The sequence below is a fragment of the Mustela erminea genome, chromosome 3 (assembly GCF_009829155.1).
Source record: "Mustela erminea isolate mMusErm1 chromosome 3, mMusErm1.Pri, whole genome shotgun sequence".
Classification (NCBI taxonomy): Eukaryota; Metazoa; Chordata; class Mammalia; order Carnivora; family Mustelidae; genus Mustela; species Mustela erminea.
In genome coordinates this window covers 43,302,158-43,324,777 of record NC_045616.1, presented here as the reverse complement: position 1 = coordinate 43,324,777, position 22,620 = coordinate 43,302,158, and the positions used below count along the sequence as shown (strand labels likewise).

Sequence of the window (22,620 nt, the reverse complement as noted above, 5' to 3'; positions counted from 1 at the left end):
GCGAACAGTTACATCTGCATCTCATGCTCTTCTTACTTTGGATATTTTATGACTATTTAAAATAATTATAAGTAAATGTATGCTCGGATAGATTTTATAGACCATAAAAAGAACAAATAGGCATTGCAAGTTTAGCGGAAAGTTCCTGTCCTGTCATTTATTCATAGTCTAGGAGCTGTTCTTTACTCACTGATCTTGGCCCAGTTTTTATTTCCTTGCTTTCTGCTTGCTGTGAAATCTTATTTAAGAAGAAAAAAATAATAATAATTGATAGAAGAGTTGTCTTTTTTTAAGTTGTCAGCTATTGTGAGAATCAGGAATTTAGAGCATCTGTGACCTGAGGAAGGAAAAGATTGAGGAAAGGCACTTTATCCTGGACTTTGTTCTAGCTATTTATGATCCAGCCACGACAAGGCTTTTAATATCCCTTTGTCTTGATTGTTCCAATATGTAAAATGGCTTTAATGCCTTTGAGGTTGTTGGTTGGTTTTTGGTTTTTTAAGTCAAACGGTTGAAAAGGACTTGATCTACTTTGGAGAGAGAAATTCTGTAAATATAGGAGCTGCTTTTGTCAACTCTAGAATGAGCCAACATGAGATAGGCCAAACATATGAAGGTGTTTTTGTGATTTTTTTTTTTAATGGGATTTAGTGATAGCTGTAAGTCCATAGCCCCAAAACAGTAATTTTTTTTTTTTTTTTAACTCACATTAGAGCCCAATCTAGACTACATTTTTCCCTTCTTGGTCTTTGAAATATAAAAACAGTGGGAGAGGTGGCTTGAGAGGTTGTCATCCCCCAGTCTTTCCTGCTTAACTCAAGCCAGAAACAGAGATTACAGGTTATTCCATTCAGGTTTAAAAGCACCTTCATACTGGAAAGATTATAAAGTATTTTTCTAAAATGATACCAGGGTTAATTTTAAGTCTTCATCAGCTGAAGTCCTAAATCTTGATACTATCCTGAAATTTATCCCCACATCTTAAAATAATTACATATTTAACATATATTCTTTTTTCCTCATCACCTTGAATAAGAATTATAAAATATTTTATGCCTGGAGCAAATCACAAAAACAACCTCCTCTCATTTCTGAGCTGAGGAGTCTGAGACTTGAAAGTATGGAAAGTTTCTCCAGTTTAGAGACCTAAAAAGAATGTTTAAGTAACACAAAGTACGTGTTAAAATTAGTTTCTATAAAACTTGAGGTGGATGTTTAGGAAAAGTATTTTCCTTTTCAGTAATTCTAGCATTCCCAGTTTATGGGTCAGAATATAAAACTGGCGCACACAACTGAACTAGTATTGGCAATTCTTGTATCTTTTTATGCTTTGAGAGGTTTTTAATTTTTAAAAAAAGAATTTTTTGAGAGAGGGTGTGCAGGTGGTAGGGCAGGGGTGGTGGGGGAAGGCAGGCAGGAGGAGCAGAGGAAGAGGGACTAGCAACTTCACAGTGAGCTGGGCATGGGGCTCAATCCCAAGATGATGAGATTCTCACCTGAGCTGAAATCAAGAGTTTGGTGTTCAACCAGCGGAGCCACCCAGGCGCCTCTTAATTTTTTTATATGAGGAGCTAGTGGCAAAACATAATTTGAAAATTGACTTTTTAAAAAAGTAAGGCAGTTGGAGTTGGGGTTTTTTTAAATTATTTTAGCTGTGCTTTAATCATTAGGTGTATCTGAACTGTTGACTTAAGGAAAGAAGTCATTTATATATACTCTAAGAATTCTGTGTGCTGTAGTTCCCTGGTTCTCTTTCTTTTTAGATTTTATTTATTTATTTGACAGACAGCGATCACAAGTAGGCAGAGAGAGAGAGAGAGAGAGAGAGAGGAGGAAGCAGGCTCCCTGCTGAGCAGAGAGCCCTGATGTGTGGCTGGATCCCAGGACTCTGGGATCATGACTTGAGCCGAAGGCAGAGGCTGTAACCCACTGAGCCACCCAGGCGCCCCCCTGGTTCTCTTTCTAATAAAACAGTCAGTGGAATCAACTGTCCTTGCAATATGATTTCAATCTGGTGTTCTTTTTGATTTAGTGTACCTTTCCTGATGACCTACTTGTGACCTGGGATCCAGTAGTGATGGATGTTAAGGGAGAAGTAAATACACAGCTTGATCGAATGAGTCACTCTGTCTTTTTAAGAGAACAGTTAGATTTCAGAGCATTCAGGAGATTGTCAGTTTATGTTCAGTTCCCTAATAAACACCCCTAAGGAAATACAGAATAACTTAGTACCTGGATTTTTTCTTGTTACCCTGTAGCTGTACTAGAGTCAGGTAAAGGGGTTTTAACTAATCATGCTATAATTTAGGGGTCCCAACCTGAGGCGTGGAGCCTTAATTGTGGTTTTGTGCATAGACGCTATGCTTTCCAAAGCAAATGACTTACGCCCTTTCCAAAATCAAAACCAAAGTTCACATCTTTGGCTTGGCCTTAGAGCAAAGGAATCTTTTTCAAAATCTGTAAGCAATAGCAGGGGTGAAAAGGTACTCCATTTAGCCATTCCCTTATAATTTTCATGTAAGAATACTGGGCCAGACTCGTGTTCACTCACAGCAGCTCATGATTTCAAGTTTTAAGGTAACTAATTGCATGCAGTTTTTCTCCCAGTGGCTGAATTTGTGAGACACACGAAAGCACAATGCAACCCTATTTCTGAAGGCCTTCTTAAAATAGGAGGGTATGATATAGAACAGTTTCCAAAGGAGGATGTCATTTTCTCATGAAGCTCAGGAAGTTGCAAAGCATTCAAAAAAATGTTGGGTCTTATCTTCTTTCTCATAGGTGACTGCCAACAGCCGGCCCAATGTCGAATCCAGAAATGTACCACGGACTTTGTGGCCCTGACTGCGCACCTGAACTCTGCCATTGACGGCTTTGACTCTGAGTTTTGCAAGGCTCTGCGTGCCTATGCTGGCTGCACCCAGCGAACTTCAAAAGCCTGCCGTGGTAACCTGGTATACCATTCTGCTGTGTTGGGTATCAGTGACCTCATGAGCCAGAGGAATTGTTCTAAGGACGGACCCACATCCTCTACCAACCCTGAAGTGACCCATGACCCTTGTAACTATCACAGCCACGCAGGAGCCAGAGAACACGGGGGAGGGGATCTGAACCCTCCTGGTTACCTTTTTTGTGGCTTGTTCGGAGATCCTCACCTTAGAACTTTCAAGGATCACTTTCAGACGTGCAAAGTGGAAGGAGCCTGGCCACTCATAGATAATAATTATCTTTCAGTTCAAGTGACGAATGTGCCTGTGGTCCCTGGATCCAGTGCTACTGCTACAAATAAAGTAAGTATACTTTTTTTCCTTCTGACTTGTAACTTGAAGGTGTTTGATTCTTAGGACAATTTTTTTTTCCCCTTTGGACAATTCTTGAAGTATGATACAGAAGACCTAGTTTAAAAGGAACTTTTTCTTGTTTTTGGCAAGCAGTTAACAGGGTGAATGGAGGATTAAATGAAAAATTTTGTAAAGGATTTCTCGCTGGAATCTTAGGGCTTATGTAAAATGTGGGTCTAAGTTTAAGCAGTGATACGAAAAATTAAAAAAACACAAGTTGAGTTTCTATGAAAAGACAGGTTGGTTTAAGGGGAAAATGTATACTTTTTTTTTTGTGGTGTCTTTTTTGAGTGTGATTCTTGTCACTTTGGTTTCTAAATCCATATTCTGACTTTTCAGATGACTCACTTGGGTGTTCTGAGAAAGCTCCGAAACCTGGGGCAATGGCCCGTCAGGAAACATAATTTATTGGAAATTTGGAAACTGTAGTAAAAATACAATGGCTATAGGCCAGCTTCCTAGTGGCAAACGCAGAGTATTTTTGTTATTAACCTTGTCATGACTAAGCAATTTTAGAGTTGGGTATTGTGGAGCAGTGATATATAACGTGTATGTAATCTCAGGAAAACAATTTAATGAAGAAGCCAGGGGGAAAACTGACAAAAGTAAGTTCAGCTAACCCTGCCTGTCTGTATTCTTGTTTGTTTGTATGTTTGTTTGTTTTAAAGAAACTGATACCTAATAGAGTTCATTTAAATCAACTTTAAGGTGCCAGTGTCAGTGCAAATGGGTGAAGAGCTAGGAACAAGGTTCCCAGTTGCCAGTGAGTACTAATTCAGGCATTAGTAAGTAAATGTAGAGGTCAGAAAAGGTTTTCCAGAAGAAAGACTGTCCCAAGTAACCAGCTTCTTCCCAGTCTCCCCTAATCACAGAAATCACACAGAACTGTTTGATCTTGCTCAATTTCCTTTATTCATCAGTTGGTTTAGACTAAAATGTAATTGACAAGGATCAAGCTTTAGTAATATTTATGACTGTTCTTTTGATTCCAGAACACCCTCCCTTGCCTCCAAACATGGGTGGCATGTTTTTTAAGTGAATTTGAATTATTTTACTTGGCATTTTGAGGAGGTAATTTTATAGCACCTCCAGAGATACCTAGAGACACCCAGGGGTCTCACAAATCTAAGATTAGAAGTCGTTGCTCAAAACAAAGAAGTCTGTTACATTAGTCCAGACATCTAGGGGAACTCAAAAATGTTTACACTTCAGCTACCAGTAAAAGCCCAGGCTTGCCTTTCCAAATCCTACATCTCATATAAACCTTTCCTCCACTGGTTTTTATAAGTATGTAAATAATTTTTCCTATCTGTATGTTAAAATATGTGTCGGCTATAAGTTGCGGTAGAAAGTTACACAATTATGAAGTTATAAGACAAACTATGGCCAAAAATCCATCATTGCTGCAGCGTCTTAGGGCATAAAACCTGGGAATAGCCTTTAGGGAAAACGTGAGACCAAAAAATCAAAAAAGCAGTTCCACTGGGAATGGAGAAAGTCGTCATTGATGGTGTAGGTAACTGAGGGCTTGGAGGGCCGTCAGCGGTACTTTGGAGAGGAGCAGGTGCTTTGTGCATGGGGAAATACTCAAGCCTTAAATTTAATTTTCCGTGCCTTCCATCCAATTGTGTGTCACTTCTACTTGTTAATTAGCCTTTCAGAATTCTGTACTTTTTAGTGATTGTTTTGGAATTAATTGGAACAACTAGTTACCTTTCGAGTATCAATATTCTATAAATGGAACAGTTGACTCTGAAGTACTTTAGGTTGGGATCCATTTCATTTGTGATCAGGTCTGCCATCATTTTTAGCAAATGAATAAGAAGTACAGCTTCATTTTCTCCTACAGTGATAAGGATCAAAAGTTTTGCCTTTTCTAAAAGGGATGAGGGAGGCAAGCTGTCCTCTGACTTAAATTCCAGCAGACAATGAGAATACTTGGTCTTTAAGTGCACTGTTGGAAAGTAATTCCCACATCTGGTGACCATGCTGTTCAGGAGCCCATGACTCTGTGGCTTCACCTGCCTCTGATAGTTGTGGGGTTTTTTTCCTTCTGTTTTTTGCAGCTCTCTCCAGAACTCCCAAAAGCATCTGGAAAGTTACTGCCGAAGATCTATCTCCGTGATGATGTCACCTGTGCTGGTGAAGCACAACTAAAGGCCTAAAATTTTGCAGTGCAATTTCCTTTTACCTACCCAGGGCCAAAATGAAATCTTTTAAAAATTCTAAGCAATGAAAAAATGATGGTAATAAAAATAACACTGAGGCAAAAAATACATTTGAAGTTCCCCAAAAGATCTGATTTTTTTTTAATGTCTACTGCAATACTTAAAAAAAAAACAAAACCTTTCAGAAGATTTTTTTTGTACAGGTCTCTGCTCTACTGAGCCCACAAACACGTACATAGACCAGCTCCTTGGTAACTTAGCACTGCACTTGACAGATACCGTATCGTCCTTGGGGTCAGACATTTTTAATGACCTGTGTGCTGGTGTCACTAGCTGGAAAAGCTGACCAGTGCTGTGGTAGACGATGGTCAGCTGTGCTGCTGAAATTGTCGTCTGTAAGCACTTACTCATTTCAATACCTTCAGCACTGAACTAAGTCACTGAGCCAGGGTTTGAGGCACAGTGAGGTCCTTAAGACACTACCTCAATCCTGGGAACGTGGCTCCTTGAGCAAGCAGTCTCGGGGTCCTCTTTGTGATCCCTAATTGCCCTCAGGTACCTTTCTCTCATCACAAAAAGACAAAAGGTGAGGGTAAAAATATCTAAACTGAATAAAAGAAAGTGAAGTCCTCTGCATTCAAGGGGCCATTTCTTAGTTAAGCCTTTTCCTTCATCCACAGAGCAGGCAGCGAGTTTAGGGCAGCTAGACCTGCGACACTCGGCAGTGTGACCTTAGCTCCCCCCCATCTCCTCTCTGTCCCCCTGCCCTGGGAACCTTAGTGTGGCGCTACAGGTATACTTCCTAAAGGCCATTTGTGCTTTTAGCCACACACACACACACACACACACACACACACACACACCCCACCACCACACCCTTAGCCCCCCACCGCCCCCTATCCTGCGCCTGTCTCCCTCTCTTCAGAGGAGTCTTATGTGGTTTTCACTTTGCCAGGAGGTGTGCTCCTAAAGGGGAGGCCAGGGCTAGCTGTCTGTCTCCACCTCAGGGGCTGCGGGGCTTTCTGGCACACCTTCCCACCTCCACGGAGATCCACACCAGCTCCGGGCCATCTCCCCCACCTGTGGCTGTGAGCGGCGGCTGCAGGCCTGCAGGCCCTGGACAGGAGAGACGAGACGGACGGGCTTAGAACTGGCAGAGTTGGCTAAATAGGAAAGAAAAGCAGTTTTTATTTTGCGGGGTGGAGGAAACTTTTTAGGTTCCAAAGAGGACGCGTGTACCTAGCTCACCTGGGCCTCAGACCGGTAACTAGGCTAGATCACCTGTGCAGATGGTTATCTCCTATTCCACCTCTTGCGAAGTCCCTTTGCCAGCCCCTTCGTCTCCTGTGTGTCTGTTTCTGTTCAGGTGCACTCTACGGATTTGTGTATGCCATGGCTACAGAAAGTGATTTTGCGGTAAATTCTCTGATGAGATTCTGTACAGATACGTTCCTAGCAGTGTGTATTAAGATTGCCAGTCTCTCGGGTACATTTAAAGTGATTCCTTTTCCAAAAAACTTCAGGAATGCATTTACTGTACACCTAAACAATGGGAATACGTTTCAAACTTACTTTTTACAAGTGCTTTGGATACCTCTGGTTTATTTTTCTGTTGGTTTTAATGTAATCGTGTCCTTTTCCATCCCTCCAGCTTTGTCATGCCGTCCTTCAGTCTCAGTAAAACAAGATGACAACTAGAAGGGGAGGTGGGGGTTGACAGCAGGTTCCTTTATAGATCTGCTACAAAAATTTCCATACTTCCTCCTTGACTGAGAAAAATGGTTTACCTTAAAGTGTTTGCATTTGGGAACGAGGTGTGTTGTTTGTCTGCACCAGGCCAGGTGACTGCAGACCAGCTGGGGGAGCGCTCAGCCAGGGGAGTGCTCACGCACGCCTTCGCCTGTTACTTCTATGGCTCCAGGCTTCCAGCTCCTGGTAATCCCATGGGCAGGAGCACCAGTGCCTATCCAAAGTGTGGGAAGAGGGCCAGGCCTGGCAGTTATCTATTTTTTAAAGTCCCTCAGTCCCAGTTTCCAGCTACTTTCTGGGAAATGGCCTGAAAATTATCATAATTATCCCTCAATCCCAGATTCCAGCTACTTTCTGGGAAATGCCTGAAAACTTGGACTGGTTGATGATAGTAGAGATCATCTAAGGAAGACTTAGATTGTTCAGTTTGTTCTTGCTTTCCCGCTCCTTCCTTCAAACTGTGTAACCCAAGGTGTTCCCTCACAACAAGACATCCTCCTTTGTGGGGTCCTAGAGCCTGAGTTGAGTCCTCCCCTCTTTACTGATGCCCCTTCGCTTGTAGTTGCTGTTCACAGCGGTATACAGGCTTGTTAACTAGTGTTCTGGACCCATTCTCTATTGGAGAATAGGGGAAAAGCCACCAGGCCTGCCTGCATTTCAAAGGCTTTCAACTGTCATTTTAAGCAATTTCTGGAGAAACCATCCTCCTTAAACCCCAGGCCGAGTGCATCTTTGTGGCCAAGTGTTTGTCCCCCCACTATGTTTTTTAGTATCTTTATAGAGATAGTCTGAGCTACACAATAGTGATCATTCTTATTTTTATCAACTAAAGACAGTGCCTCATACTCCAGCGGCAGGATTGTATTGTGTATCTATGGACACTGTTCTTGGATGTTGCATTGTTACAGAGAGGGCAGTGGTGTTTTCCTTAAAATTCTAGAGCCCTGGGGCGCCTGGGTGGCTCAGTGGGTTAAACCCTTTGCCTTTGGCTCAGGTCATGATCCCAGGGTCCTGGGATGGAGCCCCACATCGGGCTCTCTGCTCAGCAGGGAGCCTGCCTCCCCCTCTCTCTCTGCCTGCCTCTCTGCCTACTTGTGATCTCTTTTGTCAAATAAATAAATAAAATCTTCTAAAAAGCCCTGTCTTTCCAGAGATCACAAACTTTCTTGCAGATACATTGCTACTAACTTTTAATGGCTAAAATTGCTCTTTCTTTTGTTAGGAGTATCTGTTACATAGGAAATTCTTGCCATCTCTTTATAATAGCTCCTTATCTTGGTCTTCGTTTTTGCAAGAATGGTTACCAAACAGAAAGAGAGAGACTGATTGAGGCATATTGGGGAACGGATGGGGAAGAAGTTTGCAGTTGTAGCTTCCTGCTCAGTGTAGCCTTTTCTCTGATAAAAATGTATGATTAGGGCGCCTGGGTGGCTCAGTGGGTTAAGCCGCTGCCTTCGGCTCAGGTCATGATCTCAGGGTCCTGGGATCAAGTCGCACATCGGGCTCTCTGCTCAGCAGGGAGCCTGCTTCCTCCTCTCTCTCTCTGCCTGCCTCTCTGCCTACTTGTGATCTCTGTCTGTCAAATAAATAAATAAAATCTTTAAAAAAAAAAAAAGTATGATTAACTCAGCATTGCATTGGAACCCACTGTGTGTCACAGGGCCCTCTGTGGGGGTGAGGAACCGGTGAGGGAGATACAGGGGGGATCTGTCTCCCTCTCAGTCGAAGCACAGAACAAACGTGCAGCAGTTGGTGGAGGATTGTGTGTAAAACGAGCCATTCGGGGTTTCTTTATAGAACATTGGTAGAGTGGTTCTCGGTGTTCCTACTTAGCAAGTTGTCACCGGTGTCAAGAAAGGCTAGAGAGATGGGCTGATGTAGCCAGCACATAACTGTCCCCCTGCTCGCGGTCACAGTTCACTGTTTTTACTCCCAGGATTTGGCACAGTCTCCCTTTACACTTAGCACAGTCAAGGTGGCCCCTCACTTATACTGGGATTTCTGTCTTCCCAGCAGGGTCTAGAACCCTGGCTGCCACTTTTTAAAGGTTATTGGTCTTTAATACCAAAAGCTTTCTAGAATTTGACCGTCAGAGTCTCCAATTCTTAAATTCATTTTTCTGGGTCCTGTCTCATTTTTAAAACCCATGAAAGCATATTGTCAGTGACCTCCTCCTCCCTGAATTTACTTACTGTAGAAAGAATATTGAAACTGTGAAGAACAGAAGAGCAGAAGTCAGCTATAATTCCAGGTGGTAATGTTCTTATTTTTCCCTTTTCCATTTCCTGCATAGCTCCTGTTTGTATTGAATGTAAGGTTTGAGGCCCAGGAAGTATTCATCTTTGTTTCATACAGGTTCAACAAATTTTCTGGAGGTAAAAGGATTTCCAAGTATGAGGAAGGGGAAGGGCAGGCAGAAAAAGGAGGAGAAATTATTAGCTGTACGATATATCCAAAAGTGTGAAAGATCATTTTATAAGATAAGTGGGCCTACCTTGATTATTGTTTATGCTGTACTTCTCTTTCTTTTTTTTTTTTTTTTAAGATTTTGTTTATTTGAGAGCATGAGAGAGAGTGAGCTGAGCATGCATGCATGAGCGGGGTCTGGGGGGGAGTACAGTGGGCGAGCAGACACTCCTCTGAGCAAGGAGCCCAATGTGGGACTCTATCCCGGGACCCCGGGACCACGACCTGAGCTGAGCCTAAGGCAGACGCTTAACCGAGACTGAGCCACTGAGAGGTCCCTGTGCTTTCTGTATACGCTGCATGTCATCACGCTGTCCGTGTGCATGTCAATACTCTTGAGTAATGATCTTTTACCATCTTAATTCTCTAGAATGAAGAGACTTAAAGATGTTAGTAGAAACCATTTAAAATTGTATAAAGTTTATATCTGCGTATCTACTGAGTTCTGTATTTTGAATCCTGCTTCACTGTGCCACTCCCTCTGTCCCAGCTGTGGTTTAGGAGGAGGAGGAGACTTTTCAAAATATCCCCCATTTGTAAATGAAAATAACCCAACTCCTGCCCAAGCCAGGCAGGATTCCATCACTGTGCTGTGGGCCTCTGCTGCTTCTAAACAGAGCCTCGCTGCTCCACAGTTGAAACTAGAGGCACAGGCCAAGTCTGATACACAGCTGAGAGTTAGAACTGCTTTCACTGTGGCATTTCCCAGTGTCTCTCTGCCCTGCCAGATTTTCTGTGAGTCAGAATTTTGAGAGGAAGGGGCGAGAAGGAAACCTTGGATAGTTGGTACTTTTCTCTTGGCTTCAGTTAATGCTAACCAAACAGTTTCTGCCTGTGTGGAATGTGGCACGTCACAAGTTACCTACAGTAGTGAACAAGGCAAAATCTACCTTGCCCATTCCGTCTTTATTTGTTTTGACTGCAGTAGAACTTGCTCTTCCAGGGTTCTGAATTTTGTGTTCTCGTGGGTGGGGTAACCAAGTACTTTTTAAGCTGCTCAGCTTGTAGGTGATAACCAACAAGAACAGCAACACACATGCAACGTACAGACTCGAACTAGACGGGCTTGCAGAGACAACACCGCACTGTTGCTTGTAGAAGGAGCTTTCGGTGAAACTGGGTCTGTGGCAAGAGGAGTTCTTTGTGTCCTAGTTAGCTGGTTATTTGGAGAGTGGGAGCCAAAAGAATGTTTGGCTAATTCTGGTGGGGTTCTTTCAGTGTTAGAACACAGTCTGTATATTGTGAGCAGATTGATAGGACGGCATTTAAACCCTAAGTATCTCTTCTGCTCTGCATTTGCTTCTGACATGTAGGGGTCAGGGTTTAATCTCTAGATCTAAAGGTGTGGGAGAGTGCATCCGTCTGTGTGTCCCCCTCTGCGCTTCTGTGCTTTTGCTGCCTTCCTCTCTCCCTGCCTCAGGCCAGTGGAGACAGGATATTGTTTTGTAGCATTTCAGTTAACTGGCTTCTTGAAATAGAGGGTCACCGCCTCTAACCACCTCTTTTGTGAATGGGCTTTTCTTTCTTTCTTTCTTTCTTTTTTTTTTTTTTAATAGTCCTGGGAACTTGAAATTGAACCTAGAAGTTGTAGAGTGCGACTGTACTGTAAAGACCTTCAAACCCTTTTACTTTTTAAATCACCTCTCAAAACTGAAAAATGATCAGAGGCTGTTATTTCCTAATCCCCATTGCTTCGTGCAACAGCTGTGCTGAACCAAGGCCTAGAGCTCTTTGCAAGGGGTCCCCTTCTAGGGCCTCAGGATCTGTAGCCCTGACCACCCCACACCCAGAAGGAAGATTCCCTGAAGGCACAATGTGCTGGGGCAGTCACTGCCTCCAGCCCTGGTTCTCACCTTTCCCCATACTTGTGGCCTCTGGTCTGAAGTACAGTGAGAGCTGAGGCCCAGAATACTGTCCACACATGCCTAACTTCCCATCTGGAAGTATCGGGAGTCCCTCCTGTACTTGCTGGCCTCCTTATAACACGAAGTCTGAACACAGCAAACACGTTCCATGTTGAGTCCTCTGAGTGGCTAAGACTCGAGGACTCCAGGCCCTTCCTCCTCATGGCCAGCGCAGCCTGGCTCTGGTGTGTACAAGGAAGCGGGCCCAATTTCGCTGTCTCAGAGCCTATTTATACTTCCAGCCTTCCTTGCTTTAAGTGTACAGAAATTACTCTTTGGAAGTTGACATTTTTGTGCCTCTTTCATGTATCCTCCCTGGGCCTGCTTCCCTTTCACTCTTGCATATTCTTTCCAGCCCCTGAGCTTAATGCTTCTCCCCTGGACCACCCTAGCTGCCTCAGCTGTGGGTGTCCTTCGCCTCTGCTTTGGTTTCTTCTTTCTCTGGCTGCTGCCAAGAAGCCCTCTAGCAGCCAAGGCAGCCCTTGTTCCTGCATGTATTACCTGGGGCAACACTGAAGAATAAATAAGGCTGATCCATTCCATTTCTCTGGAATCCTGGAAGTGCTCCTAGAACAGAGCTCTCTGTGCAAAGAGATTCTGAGGGTAGAGCAACCTAATTTGAGACATCTTTTGAAGGTAGCAGACCCTTAAGCACTCATTCCAGCCTGAAGAGGAATCTAGGGTAAGGTTTTTCATCTGCTGCCTTCCCCTTTAGCACATATACTATCTTTGGGTTAGCATTTAACAAAATAATCTTTTCTAGGTCTGAAGTTCAGCCTTCCTGTAGGTGGATACTTGATACATAAGTTAAGTCATAATTGTAAAATTACATTTTACAAAAATGTTAGTAACCATCTGAACATTTTCCCTAAATCCTCTGTGTGTGTGTGTGTGTGTGTGTGTGTGTGTGTGTGTAAATGCTGTTAATGTAATTTAAATGTAATTTAATTCAACAAAATATATATATACACACACACATACATAAATGCTGTTTTTTAATTCAAGTATTCTTAATGTTACATTAGTTTCAGGTGTACGACATAGTGATTCAGTAATTCCATACATTAAAAAATGCTCACCACAGTAAGTGTAATCACTGTTCGTAACTATACAGTGTTGTTACAGCCTTACTGACTGTATTGACTTTGTTTACTTCTCTTCTCCAGGAGTTATTTTCTAACTGGAAGTTTGTACTTCTTAATCCCCTTTATCTCTTTCCCCCATCCATCCATCCACCCACCCACCCAGCAGTAGTTTGGTCTCTCTATTTTGAGTTTGTTTTCTCGATTCCACATATAATGAAATCATGTGGTATCTCTTTCTCTGATTTACTTCACTTAGTGTAATCCCTTCTCCATCCCTCCATGTTCTTGCAAATGGCAGCACCTTATGTGTGTTTGTCCATTCTACTTGATCCGCTCTACTTCGGTAGACACCTAGGTTGGTCCCATATTTTGTTGATTGTAAATAACGCTGAGATAAACCTAGGGATACATGTATCTCTTCGAATTAGTTTTTGTTTTCTTTGGGTAAAAGAGCAAGCAGTGGAATTACTGGGTTGTGTGATATTTCTATTTTTAATTTTTGGAGGAACTTCCATGCTGTTTCCCATAGTGACTCTGTAAAGTGGCTGCTCCAGTTCACATTCCCACCAACAGTTTCCTTTACTCTACATTCTCACCAATACTTGTTATTTCTTGTCTTTTTGATACTAGCCCTTCTGACTGGTGTGAGGTAATCACTCATTGTGGTTTTCATTTGCATTTACCAGATGATTAGTGATTGAACATCTTTCCACGTGTCTGTTGGCCATCTGTAGGTCTTCTCTGGAAAAATACCTATTCAGGTTCTCTGCCCATATATTTTCTTCCAGATTTTTATTTAAGTTCTAGTTAACATGGAGTGTAATTCTGGTTTTAGGAGTAGAAATCAGTAATTCATTTGCATATAACACCAGTGCTCCCCACAAGTACCATCCGTATTATGCATCATCTGGGGACATTATGCATCATCTGGTACACCTGAATGGCTCAGTCTTTTAAGCGTCTACATTTGACTCAGGTCATAATCCCAGGGTCCTGGGATCAAGTCCCTCATCGGGCTCCTTGCTAGACAGGGAGCCTGCTCCTCCCTCTCGCCTTGCTTGTGTTTGTTTGCTCTTTGACAAATAAATAAAATCTTAAAAAAAAAAAAAATACCCATCATCTGTCTACCCTGTCCACCACCCACCTCCTTCTGTTAACCCTCATTCTATTCCCTATTGTTAAGAGTTTCTTAGGGTTTGCCTCCCCCTTCTCCTCTTTTTTTTCCCCTCTTCCCACACATTCATCAGTTTTTCTTAAATTCCATGTATGAGTGAAATCATATATTTGTTTTCCTCTGACTTACTTTGCTTAGCATAACACATTCCAGCTCTATCCATGTTGCTACAGATGGCACGATTTCATTTCTTGTTGTCTGAGTAATCCAATGTATACATACATACTACATCTTCTTTATCCATTCATTGGTCAGTGGACACTTCCCATAGTTTGACTGTTGTCGATAATGATGCTGTAAGCATCGGGGTGCATGTACCCCCTTTGAATCTGTATTTTTAAATCCTTTCCTCTGCCCATTTTTAATTGGATTTATTTTGGTGCCCTTTTAGATCTTGAAAATTATTCTCTTACCAGGTACATCATTTGCAAATACCTTCTTCCACTCAGTGGATTGCCTTTTTGTTTGTTGGTTTCCTTCACTATGCAAAACCTTTTTAGTTTGATGTAGTCCCAGTAGTTTATTTTTGCTTTTGTTTTCCTTGCCTGAAAAGACATACAGAGAAAATTGTTGGTAAGTCTAATGTTCAAGAGTTTACTGTCTGTGTTTTCTTCAAAAAGAGTTTTATGGTTTCCAGTCTCACATTTAGGTCTTTAATCCATTTTGATTTTACCTTTATAGTATAAGAAAATGGTCTATTTTCCCCAACACCATTTATCGGAGAGACTTTTCTCCGTTGTATGTTCTTGTTCTCCTTTGTCACAGATTAATGGACCATATAAGCACAAGTTTCTTTCTGGGCTGTTCTGTTCCATATACATTTGTATCTGTTTTTGTGCCAGCACCTTACTGTTTTGATTACTACCTCTTTGTACTGCATCTTGAAATCAGGGATTGTATGAAATCCTCAAAGACCCTGGATAGCTAAAACAAACTTTAGGATTATTTATTGTAGTCGGTGAAAAATGCTATTGGCATTTTGATGGAGATTGCATTTAATTTGTAGACTGCTTTGGGTAGTGTGGACATTTTAATGGTATTCTTCCAGGCCATAAGTATGTATATCTTAATTATTTGTACATCTATTTATTTGTCCCTTAAATTTCTTTCATCATTGTTTTGTACTTTCCAGAATAGAGGTGTGTCACCTAGTCAGTTAAATGTGTTTTTAGGTATTTTATTCATTTTGATGCAATTATAAATGGGGTAATTTTCTTAATTACTCTTTAATAACTTCTTAGTAGTGTATAAAAAGGCAGCAGATATCCATTTTGTGTCCTATAACTTTACTGGATTGATTTCTTCTAATGGGGTTTTTGGTGAGGCTATATCCGTGTCTTCTGCAAATAGTGACTGTTGTACCGATTCATTACCAATTTGGAATGATTCCTTTTTCTTGTCTGATTGCTGTGGCAAAAGTAGATATCTTTATTTTATTCCCGGTCCATGTAATCAGAAAATTCACAATCCCATGTGAATTTTCTCTTTGGAAGCATGTGCCCTTACTGGAGTACTTTATTTTTTGCTCACATTTGGGGACTTAATGTAGAGGCTGGATGCCACTGACCTGTGTAAGAGTAAAAGGGGCTGTGAGCAGTGTTCTCTTAGCCTCCCAGAGGTGCCTATTTTTTCAACCTATAATTGCACCCAGAGGATTTGATGCAGTAGACATGTCAGCTAATTATATGAAATAGAATTTGTTTTCGCTTGCTTTACCTCAATCAGAATTTTAACCAGGTACTTACCAAAATTGTGTTTCCCTCTCTTCCAACCTAATTTCTGTGACTATTTCAGGTTTCTTTGTTGGCCCATTTTAACCCAACAGCTGTGAGTCCCTTGATCTGGGAGTTCGGTTCTAGAATTGAAGGATTCTGTTGAATCCTCAGGTTCATATCAAACCTGGTGCGGTCCTGCACATGCAACACCAAGTAGTCTGACTACACAGTGGTAATTGTTTCTTCCAAAATACAACCAGCACAAGTAGTTAAGTGTACAGAGTTCAGGGAATCTACTGTTTGAAAACCTATGCCCAGCACTTTGCAAAGCTGCCAAGCCCAGGGAAGCCATGTCTGTCTGTTGGCAAAGCAGTGCCTGGGTTTTCCGTCCTTGGCTACCTTGTTTTCCTTAATGCATTTTCTTTTCATGGCAGTGCCTCTAAATTTTGATTTTTCACAACAGACCTCATATCTTTCTATCACATGTGGAAAGGTTGATTTGTAGCTGGTATCTGTGTCTTCCTAATAGACCTTGTGTGGGTGGTAAAGATCTCAGGGAGTGAAGCATTAAAAATGAATGAGGAGAACTAGAGTAGTTTGTCTGAGGTAGGGGTTGAGAGGGACTTGGTGGGAAAGGTTTAACAAAAGGCATTGATGTTTTAAATGCACAGAAATGCCATCCATTAATAATAAATGGTGTGGCAGAGAAGAGATGTGCCAAAATGAGTTATTATAGCATATGGATCAGTTCACGGAAGGGGAAAGTAAGCCGCATGGTTGATGTTTCTAAATTATCTGTTTGAAAGCATTACAATACAGTTTTGAATATCCTGTTTTGCGATCAGAGCTTAAATAGAAAAAAACTTGGAATTTCCAAAAAAAATTTTTTTTAAACCTTAATAAGAATGAACAAGTTTGGTTTTTCTGAAATTGAATTTCTGGCCCCAGCTGGCTTGAATGCCTTTTTTGAAAGCTTGAGTTGTAATTGTATGAGGAACGAAATTAAAATTACAAAATGTTAAGTCAGGTGCAACAGTTGCCTAGTGTTTTCTACACCTACATTGATTGTACCTCTAGATACCTCTTCAGTACACACTCAGACTAGTGGACAACTCATCTATCTCCGTGGTTGGAGATAGATCCATTATCACCCTCAGTATTTCGATGCACAGGCTAATTCTTTACGTTTATTTGCTCTGTGTGAGAATTAGTTCAGTTAGAAGAGAGACAAATTAATACCAGCTTCACTGTCTCAAGGAGAAAATGACTGCTAGAAAACTGGACAAAAATCTGTTACGTAAACTGGGATCTTTGGTCAGTGTAGATCCTGATGCAGAAGTCAAGCTTTGAGTGTTATTTAATCTTCTGGAGGTATGGGGGTTAGTGGCACAGGCCAAGCAGAGCACAGTAATGCATGAGGTGTTTGAAATGACTCCTGAGTTGGAATTGGTGTGCTTAGTGAATGCACTGAGCTGGCTTGCCTGTTTGGGAACTAGTTTGAAAATGGATCTGTTTTATTGTCTCAACAAAACTAATTCCTCATTGTTATTCCTGAGATGAACAAAAAAAGTACTTAATTCTTGCAAATAATTTTAATCTAGTTTAAATTTAAGGTTTCTTAGCTTAGAAAGAGAGTCTTCGAATGTGAATGCTCCAGTTGAAAATGAAGACAATGATTATATGAAAAGTCTTACTCACCCTTATTGGAGTCATCTGTATTAGCTTTCAACTCTTTCAGGTGCAGAATTTACTTGAATTAATCTTTTTACCTCCAAGGGAGCCTAGCTTGCCCAGCTTGCCCTAAAAACACTTGTCAAACTGTCTTTAGAGCCACCAAATAAATCTATTTTATAGTCCCATTAGATAGCTCGCTCAAAATCCCATTCACTCTGGAAGGTCCTGTGGTTGGATGCACAACAAATTTCCGGCAGTCATCTCTGGTACACCTCCTTTGGGTTGTTAAGAAGGTGTTGAAATCTGAGAAGGCTGGTAGTGAAATTAAATTGTGGGTCAGGGTAATTAGGAAGAGAGAAAACCAAGCATTTTCATAGTATATTGTCTGGCTCTTAGTTGCAGCTGCAAACAACGGATATGAATTTAACCAGTTGCTACAGTGCAGCTGGTTCAGATCTAGCTTTATAACTGGCTGAAGTAAAATGAAATGGCTGGAAAATTCCAGTCAAGTAACACCAGTGGGAACATGTGGAATTAAATAATGTGAGTAAATGCTGGCCTGGATGAGGAAAAAAACTTCAGACATAAACTTGAGGGTGGTGTTGAGGACTTGTCGAGAGGCGTGGTGGGGGATAGTCAGGGCATTTTCTGGCCTTTTTAACAAGGGTCTATTGTTTGGATTAGTTCCCTTGCAGGAGGTAGGTTTCCTCGATCCAGGGAAATCTGTAGAGTGGCCTACCTTCTTACTTGACCGGTACTTTTTTTTTTTTTTTTTTTTTGCCTTTAAGAAGAAAGAAAAGCCATTACTTCAGTTCCTGACAATAACGTAAATCTCAAAATGTTCTTTCTTCCCACCTTGTGTGACCCAGAAGGCCCCGTCTGTCTTCAGTCCTCTTCCCTTCCACCACGTGTACCAGAGGATACGGAGTATTTTGGAGGTTGTCTTGTAATTGTTCTAAAGAAGGAAAGAAAATGGGTTTACACAAGGCAAGTTTTTATAGCATCAGGTTTTTTCTGCTTAATTAGGAGAATTGAGAGTTGGCTCGAGAAAAAATTCAAGAAGTTCAAGGGCCTGGTGCTGTTTGGGGAAAACATTTGCTGTAACTAGGTTGAGGGTATTTATTCTCTGCCAGGGCCTGGGAGCTGTATTTGCCAAGTGATTTCCAAGTCACAGGGATTAGCCAGTCATGTGAGACATTTGATTAAGAGACTTAGAGAAATCTTTGCTGAGGCCCATGATTGGTGGCTGTGGATGGGATGGGCCCCCTCAACTCTGCTTTGTTCCCGAGCGTTAGTAAGAAAGTTTGTAGAAGAATCTTTGTAGAAATCAAAGTTCTGATGGGTATATTATTAATTACGTCCCTTGACGTTTCTACCTGACTTAATTGGTTTTTTTCTCGGAGCTATACCACCACTCACCTGTTTGGGGAAGAAGGACACCAGATTATCAGTAAAAATCACTGTACCCCAACAGCAACATAGTTCTGTTTTAGGAAAGTAAAGAAAAAGTTTTTCGTAATGTACATCCCTCAGATTTGCATCAAATTTTTATTCTAAACCTATACGACTTTTTCTTTTTCCTTACCAGTGACCCCTTTCATTTCTGAACCAGGAGCCCGTGGGCTGAGTGAGTTTAGAGATTCTGTCTCTGGCCATTCAGCTCCAGCTTGGCGGGCGACACCACCTCTGTCCCTGCCCGCCTGTTTCAATTTGTGTGTGTTCCTTCCCCCAGATCACCATCATCTTCAAAGCTCACCGGGAGTGTACAGATCAGAAAGTGTACCAAGCTGTGACCGATGACCTGCCGGCTGCCTTTGTGGATGGCAGCACCAGCGGCGGGGATGGCGACACCAAGAGCCTGCTTATCTTGGAGAGGGAGAGCGGCCGCTACGTGGAGATGCACGCCCGCTACATAGGGACCACGGTCTTCGTGCGGCAGCTGGGTCGCTACCTGACGCTCGCCATCCGCATGCCTGAGGACCTGGCTATGTCCTACGAGGAAAGTCAGGACCTGCAGCTGTGTGTCAACGGCTGCCCCCTGAGCGAGCGCATCGACGACGGGCAGGGCCAGGTGTCTGCCATCCTGGGGCACAGCGTGCCTCGCACCTCACTGGCACCGGCCTGGCCGGGCTACACACTGGAGGCTGCCAATGCCCAGTGCCACGAGAAGATGCCAGTGAAGGACATCTATTTCCAGTCCTGTGTCTTCGACCTGCTCACCACTGGTGATGCCAACTTCACTGCCGCCGCCCACAGTGCCTTGGAGGACGTGGAGGCGCTGCACCCGCGGAAGGAACGCTGGCACATTTTCCCCAGCGGCAGCCAGGGGACGCCCCACGGACGCGGCCACTGGGCTGTCAGCCTCGGACTCCCATGCTTGATCTTCATTGTGTTTTTGTAGGGGTCGTCTTTTGTGTTTTTTTTGGGTTTTTCTTTTTGTCTATAACAGAATTTTAAAATATATATTGTCATAATATATTGAGTAAAAGAGTATATATGTATATACCATGTATATGACAGGATGTTTGTCCTGGGGCACCCACCAGATTGTACATACTGTGTTTGACTGTTTTCATGTATGTTGGAGGTAGTGTTCTTTGATTGTACTGATTTTGTTTGGCAGTTTTGTGAAATATTTTATAATGTCCCTGCCTGGGGACCTGTTAGAAAGCACTTTATTTTTTATATATTAAATATTTATGTGTGTACCTGGTTAGTACGTATAGTACATATACACAGACACCATATGCAGCGTTCCCTTCGGAGATGCCCAGTGACCGTGGTGGCAGCTGTTCCTGGCCCTTCAATCCTGCCTTTTCCCTTGGCTACTGATCTGCCACCCTGGGTGTGCGGCTTTTACTCGCCGCCTTCTGGGGGAAGCTGCGTCCTTCCTGTGAGCTAGGGGGTATCTTTAGCCGCCTCCTGCCCTCCCTCGGTGTGGACGGACAGCCCAGTCCCATGACAGGCACTTTGGCTTTTGTGAAACAACGCACACAACGCATCTCGAAGGAACCTCGCCCTCCTTCCCCGCTGTCACTTTCTCAGAGGGCAGGGAGAATATCACTACAGTTTTAACGAGCTAAGATCTTGTGATCTGAGCACTTACCGTATGTGGGGTTGAGCCAGACAAAACTGCTGTTCCAATAGGTCAGAACGGTCTCGAGGTAGCAATTTCACGGATAAATAAATACCAGGCATTTTGTTAGACCCCAGGAGCTCTCAGACTTTTCCTCACCCCATGTCCCTGTTGTATCTTTCACACCTTGCTTTTCTCATTTGTGCAAGCCCAAGTTCCTTGCCTTCTGGTTCTTGGTTGCTTCTGCTCAGAAGCAACCCTTGTCTGCAGCCCACCCCACCCCAGTAAACCCTCCTTAATCTCACCTTATGAACCCAGACATCAGGCTTTGTTGGATTCTTGCTTCATATCAAGGCCCTGCTTCAGTCACAAAGGCCCTGCCACTCCTCCTCGCCCTCCACACCACGGTCTTCGCAACAGTCGCCGACGTATCTACGCGTGGTGGAATGAATAGGGTGTTAGACGACAGGAACACTGTCCTGGCCTGAACCAGGAGGCGACTAGGTGGGTGCTGGTTAATCCAGACATTCTCACTAAACCATATTGCTCCTTGGGAGGTCTTTTTATCAGATAAGCTCCCTCTTAACATCTGTAGTGAATATCCTTTAGTCAGTTGCTCATTTAATTTGGTAAAATTCCTATAAAGTATCTCCTTGCCTCTTGCCTTTCACTGCTGTCATGCTCTTGCAAAGGAAGAGCAGCACCAACAAAATTCAAGAACCATGAGGCAGTGAGTTCTAGGGTAGGTCACTTTCTCTTGTATGTCTGTAAATGTTTGGTTCCAAGGAGAAAGGAGACAATTTCTACTTTAAGTGCAAGAAGAAGGTAATGAACTTTAAATACCACAGCAGTTTGGATCCAGACTGTGCTCCGTTTTAGATAGTCAGGTAATTTCTGCCTTTTGCCATGTCCCGTTCATTAGGCTTACTGCCAGAGGCCCCAACTGGCAGGAAAAGAGGATTTCAGTTTGTGAAAGTCTATTTCTTAATGAACTGAGCTATCCTCCGAACACAGGACGGAGCTGTGGGTTCACCGGTAGGCGGCAAGCCTCCTCTTGTCTTCTAGTGTATGACAGAATCACTTGGCAAGTCTGGGAAAAATCACAAAGGCATCCTGCCACTTTGACGAAGATGCAACACGAGAGAACTGAAACCTACACCTGGTAACCTTTTTATAAAACTGGACAGGGGCCCACCTGCCATCACCTCTAAACTGGGGCTGTTTTGGTTCACCTATGGAACCATGTGCCAGGATCAGAAGCTAGAGTTAGCTAGCAACTTTGTTATGTAATTGAATAGAACAAAGGAGGAAAAATAGAGTACTTATAACCACTATTCTTGTGCAAACAGTATGAAAGTGAAGTAAAAGCAGTAGAACGTTCTACAGTATCTGGCTTTATAGTGTTTATGGTTAAAAAAACCTTTGTCCTTTTCAGGGAAAGTGAAACCACCACCTCTACAGTTGGGGAAAGACACTTAGGCTGTGCGGCCATATAGAGCTGGGAAGGCCACTTAAAAGCATTCTCTATCACTACTAGTATTTATACCAGTGTATTTGGCTATTGCCCTTTACAGCCAGTGTTCCTGCACAACATTTACAATCCCCACAGATAACTGACAAATACAGATGCTTCTCTAGAGAAGGACCAGATCGTTTTTCCGTTTCCTCTTCTATCTAGAACTTCTAGAGAAAATAGTACTTGTACATTTTACTTTTTTAAATCCTCAGCCCAGAGAGTTTCAGGTTGTATCAACACGTGGATAGGCTGTAGCTATTCAGAGGTCTCTTGGGGGAGCTTAAAATTGGGGGAAAACACTGGTTTTCACAGATGCTCCACATGGCTGTCTTTAAAAGACTCAAAACTTTCTTTTGTCCTTTTCTTCTCTTTGTTATGCTTGGAAATTCCCCGTGTGTCGAGTCTTTGCAAAGAAACCTTTAGATGTGGTTCATAGGTATATGAATAAGTATCTGTGTAAAACAGTGTGTGTGCAGTGTGTAAATACTTTAAATTATTATGCTAGAAAAATAAAGTTACATACCATGCTGTGGAATGTTTGTTCTGTGATTATAGTGACACCTGCTGGAAGAAGTGCAGAACAGGAGAAGAAAGGGAGCAAGGTTGTGTTTGTGCAAAACCCTTGGTGATCGCTCACAACCCATGATACAGCCAGCCCACACTCATTCTCTAAACTACATCTTTCTTAGAGTTTTTTCATTTTTAAGCTTAAAGCAATTTCAAATAAGTCACTGGCTGTGAAACTGGCCCTC

The 22,620-nt window shown here is 42.5% G+C and overlaps 1 protein-coding gene across 1 annotated transcript in view; it reads left to right on the top strand.

Moving 5' to 3' along the window:
• RGMB (repulsive guidance molecule BMP co-receptor b) overlaps positions 1–22,403 on the top strand; it is a 30,063-nt gene extending 7,660 nt beyond the window's left edge. The window contains exons 4-5 of the mRNA XM_032335673.1: positions 2,782–3,290; positions 19,009–22,403. Coding sequence (XP_032191564.1) covers positions 2,782–3,290; positions 19,009–19,677 — 1,178 coding nt within the window. The 3' untranslated portion in view covers positions 19,678–22,403. The remainder of the gene's footprint in view (positions 1–2,781; positions 3,291–19,008) is intronic.
• The last annotated feature ends 217 nt before the right edge of the window (positions 22,404–22,620 follow it).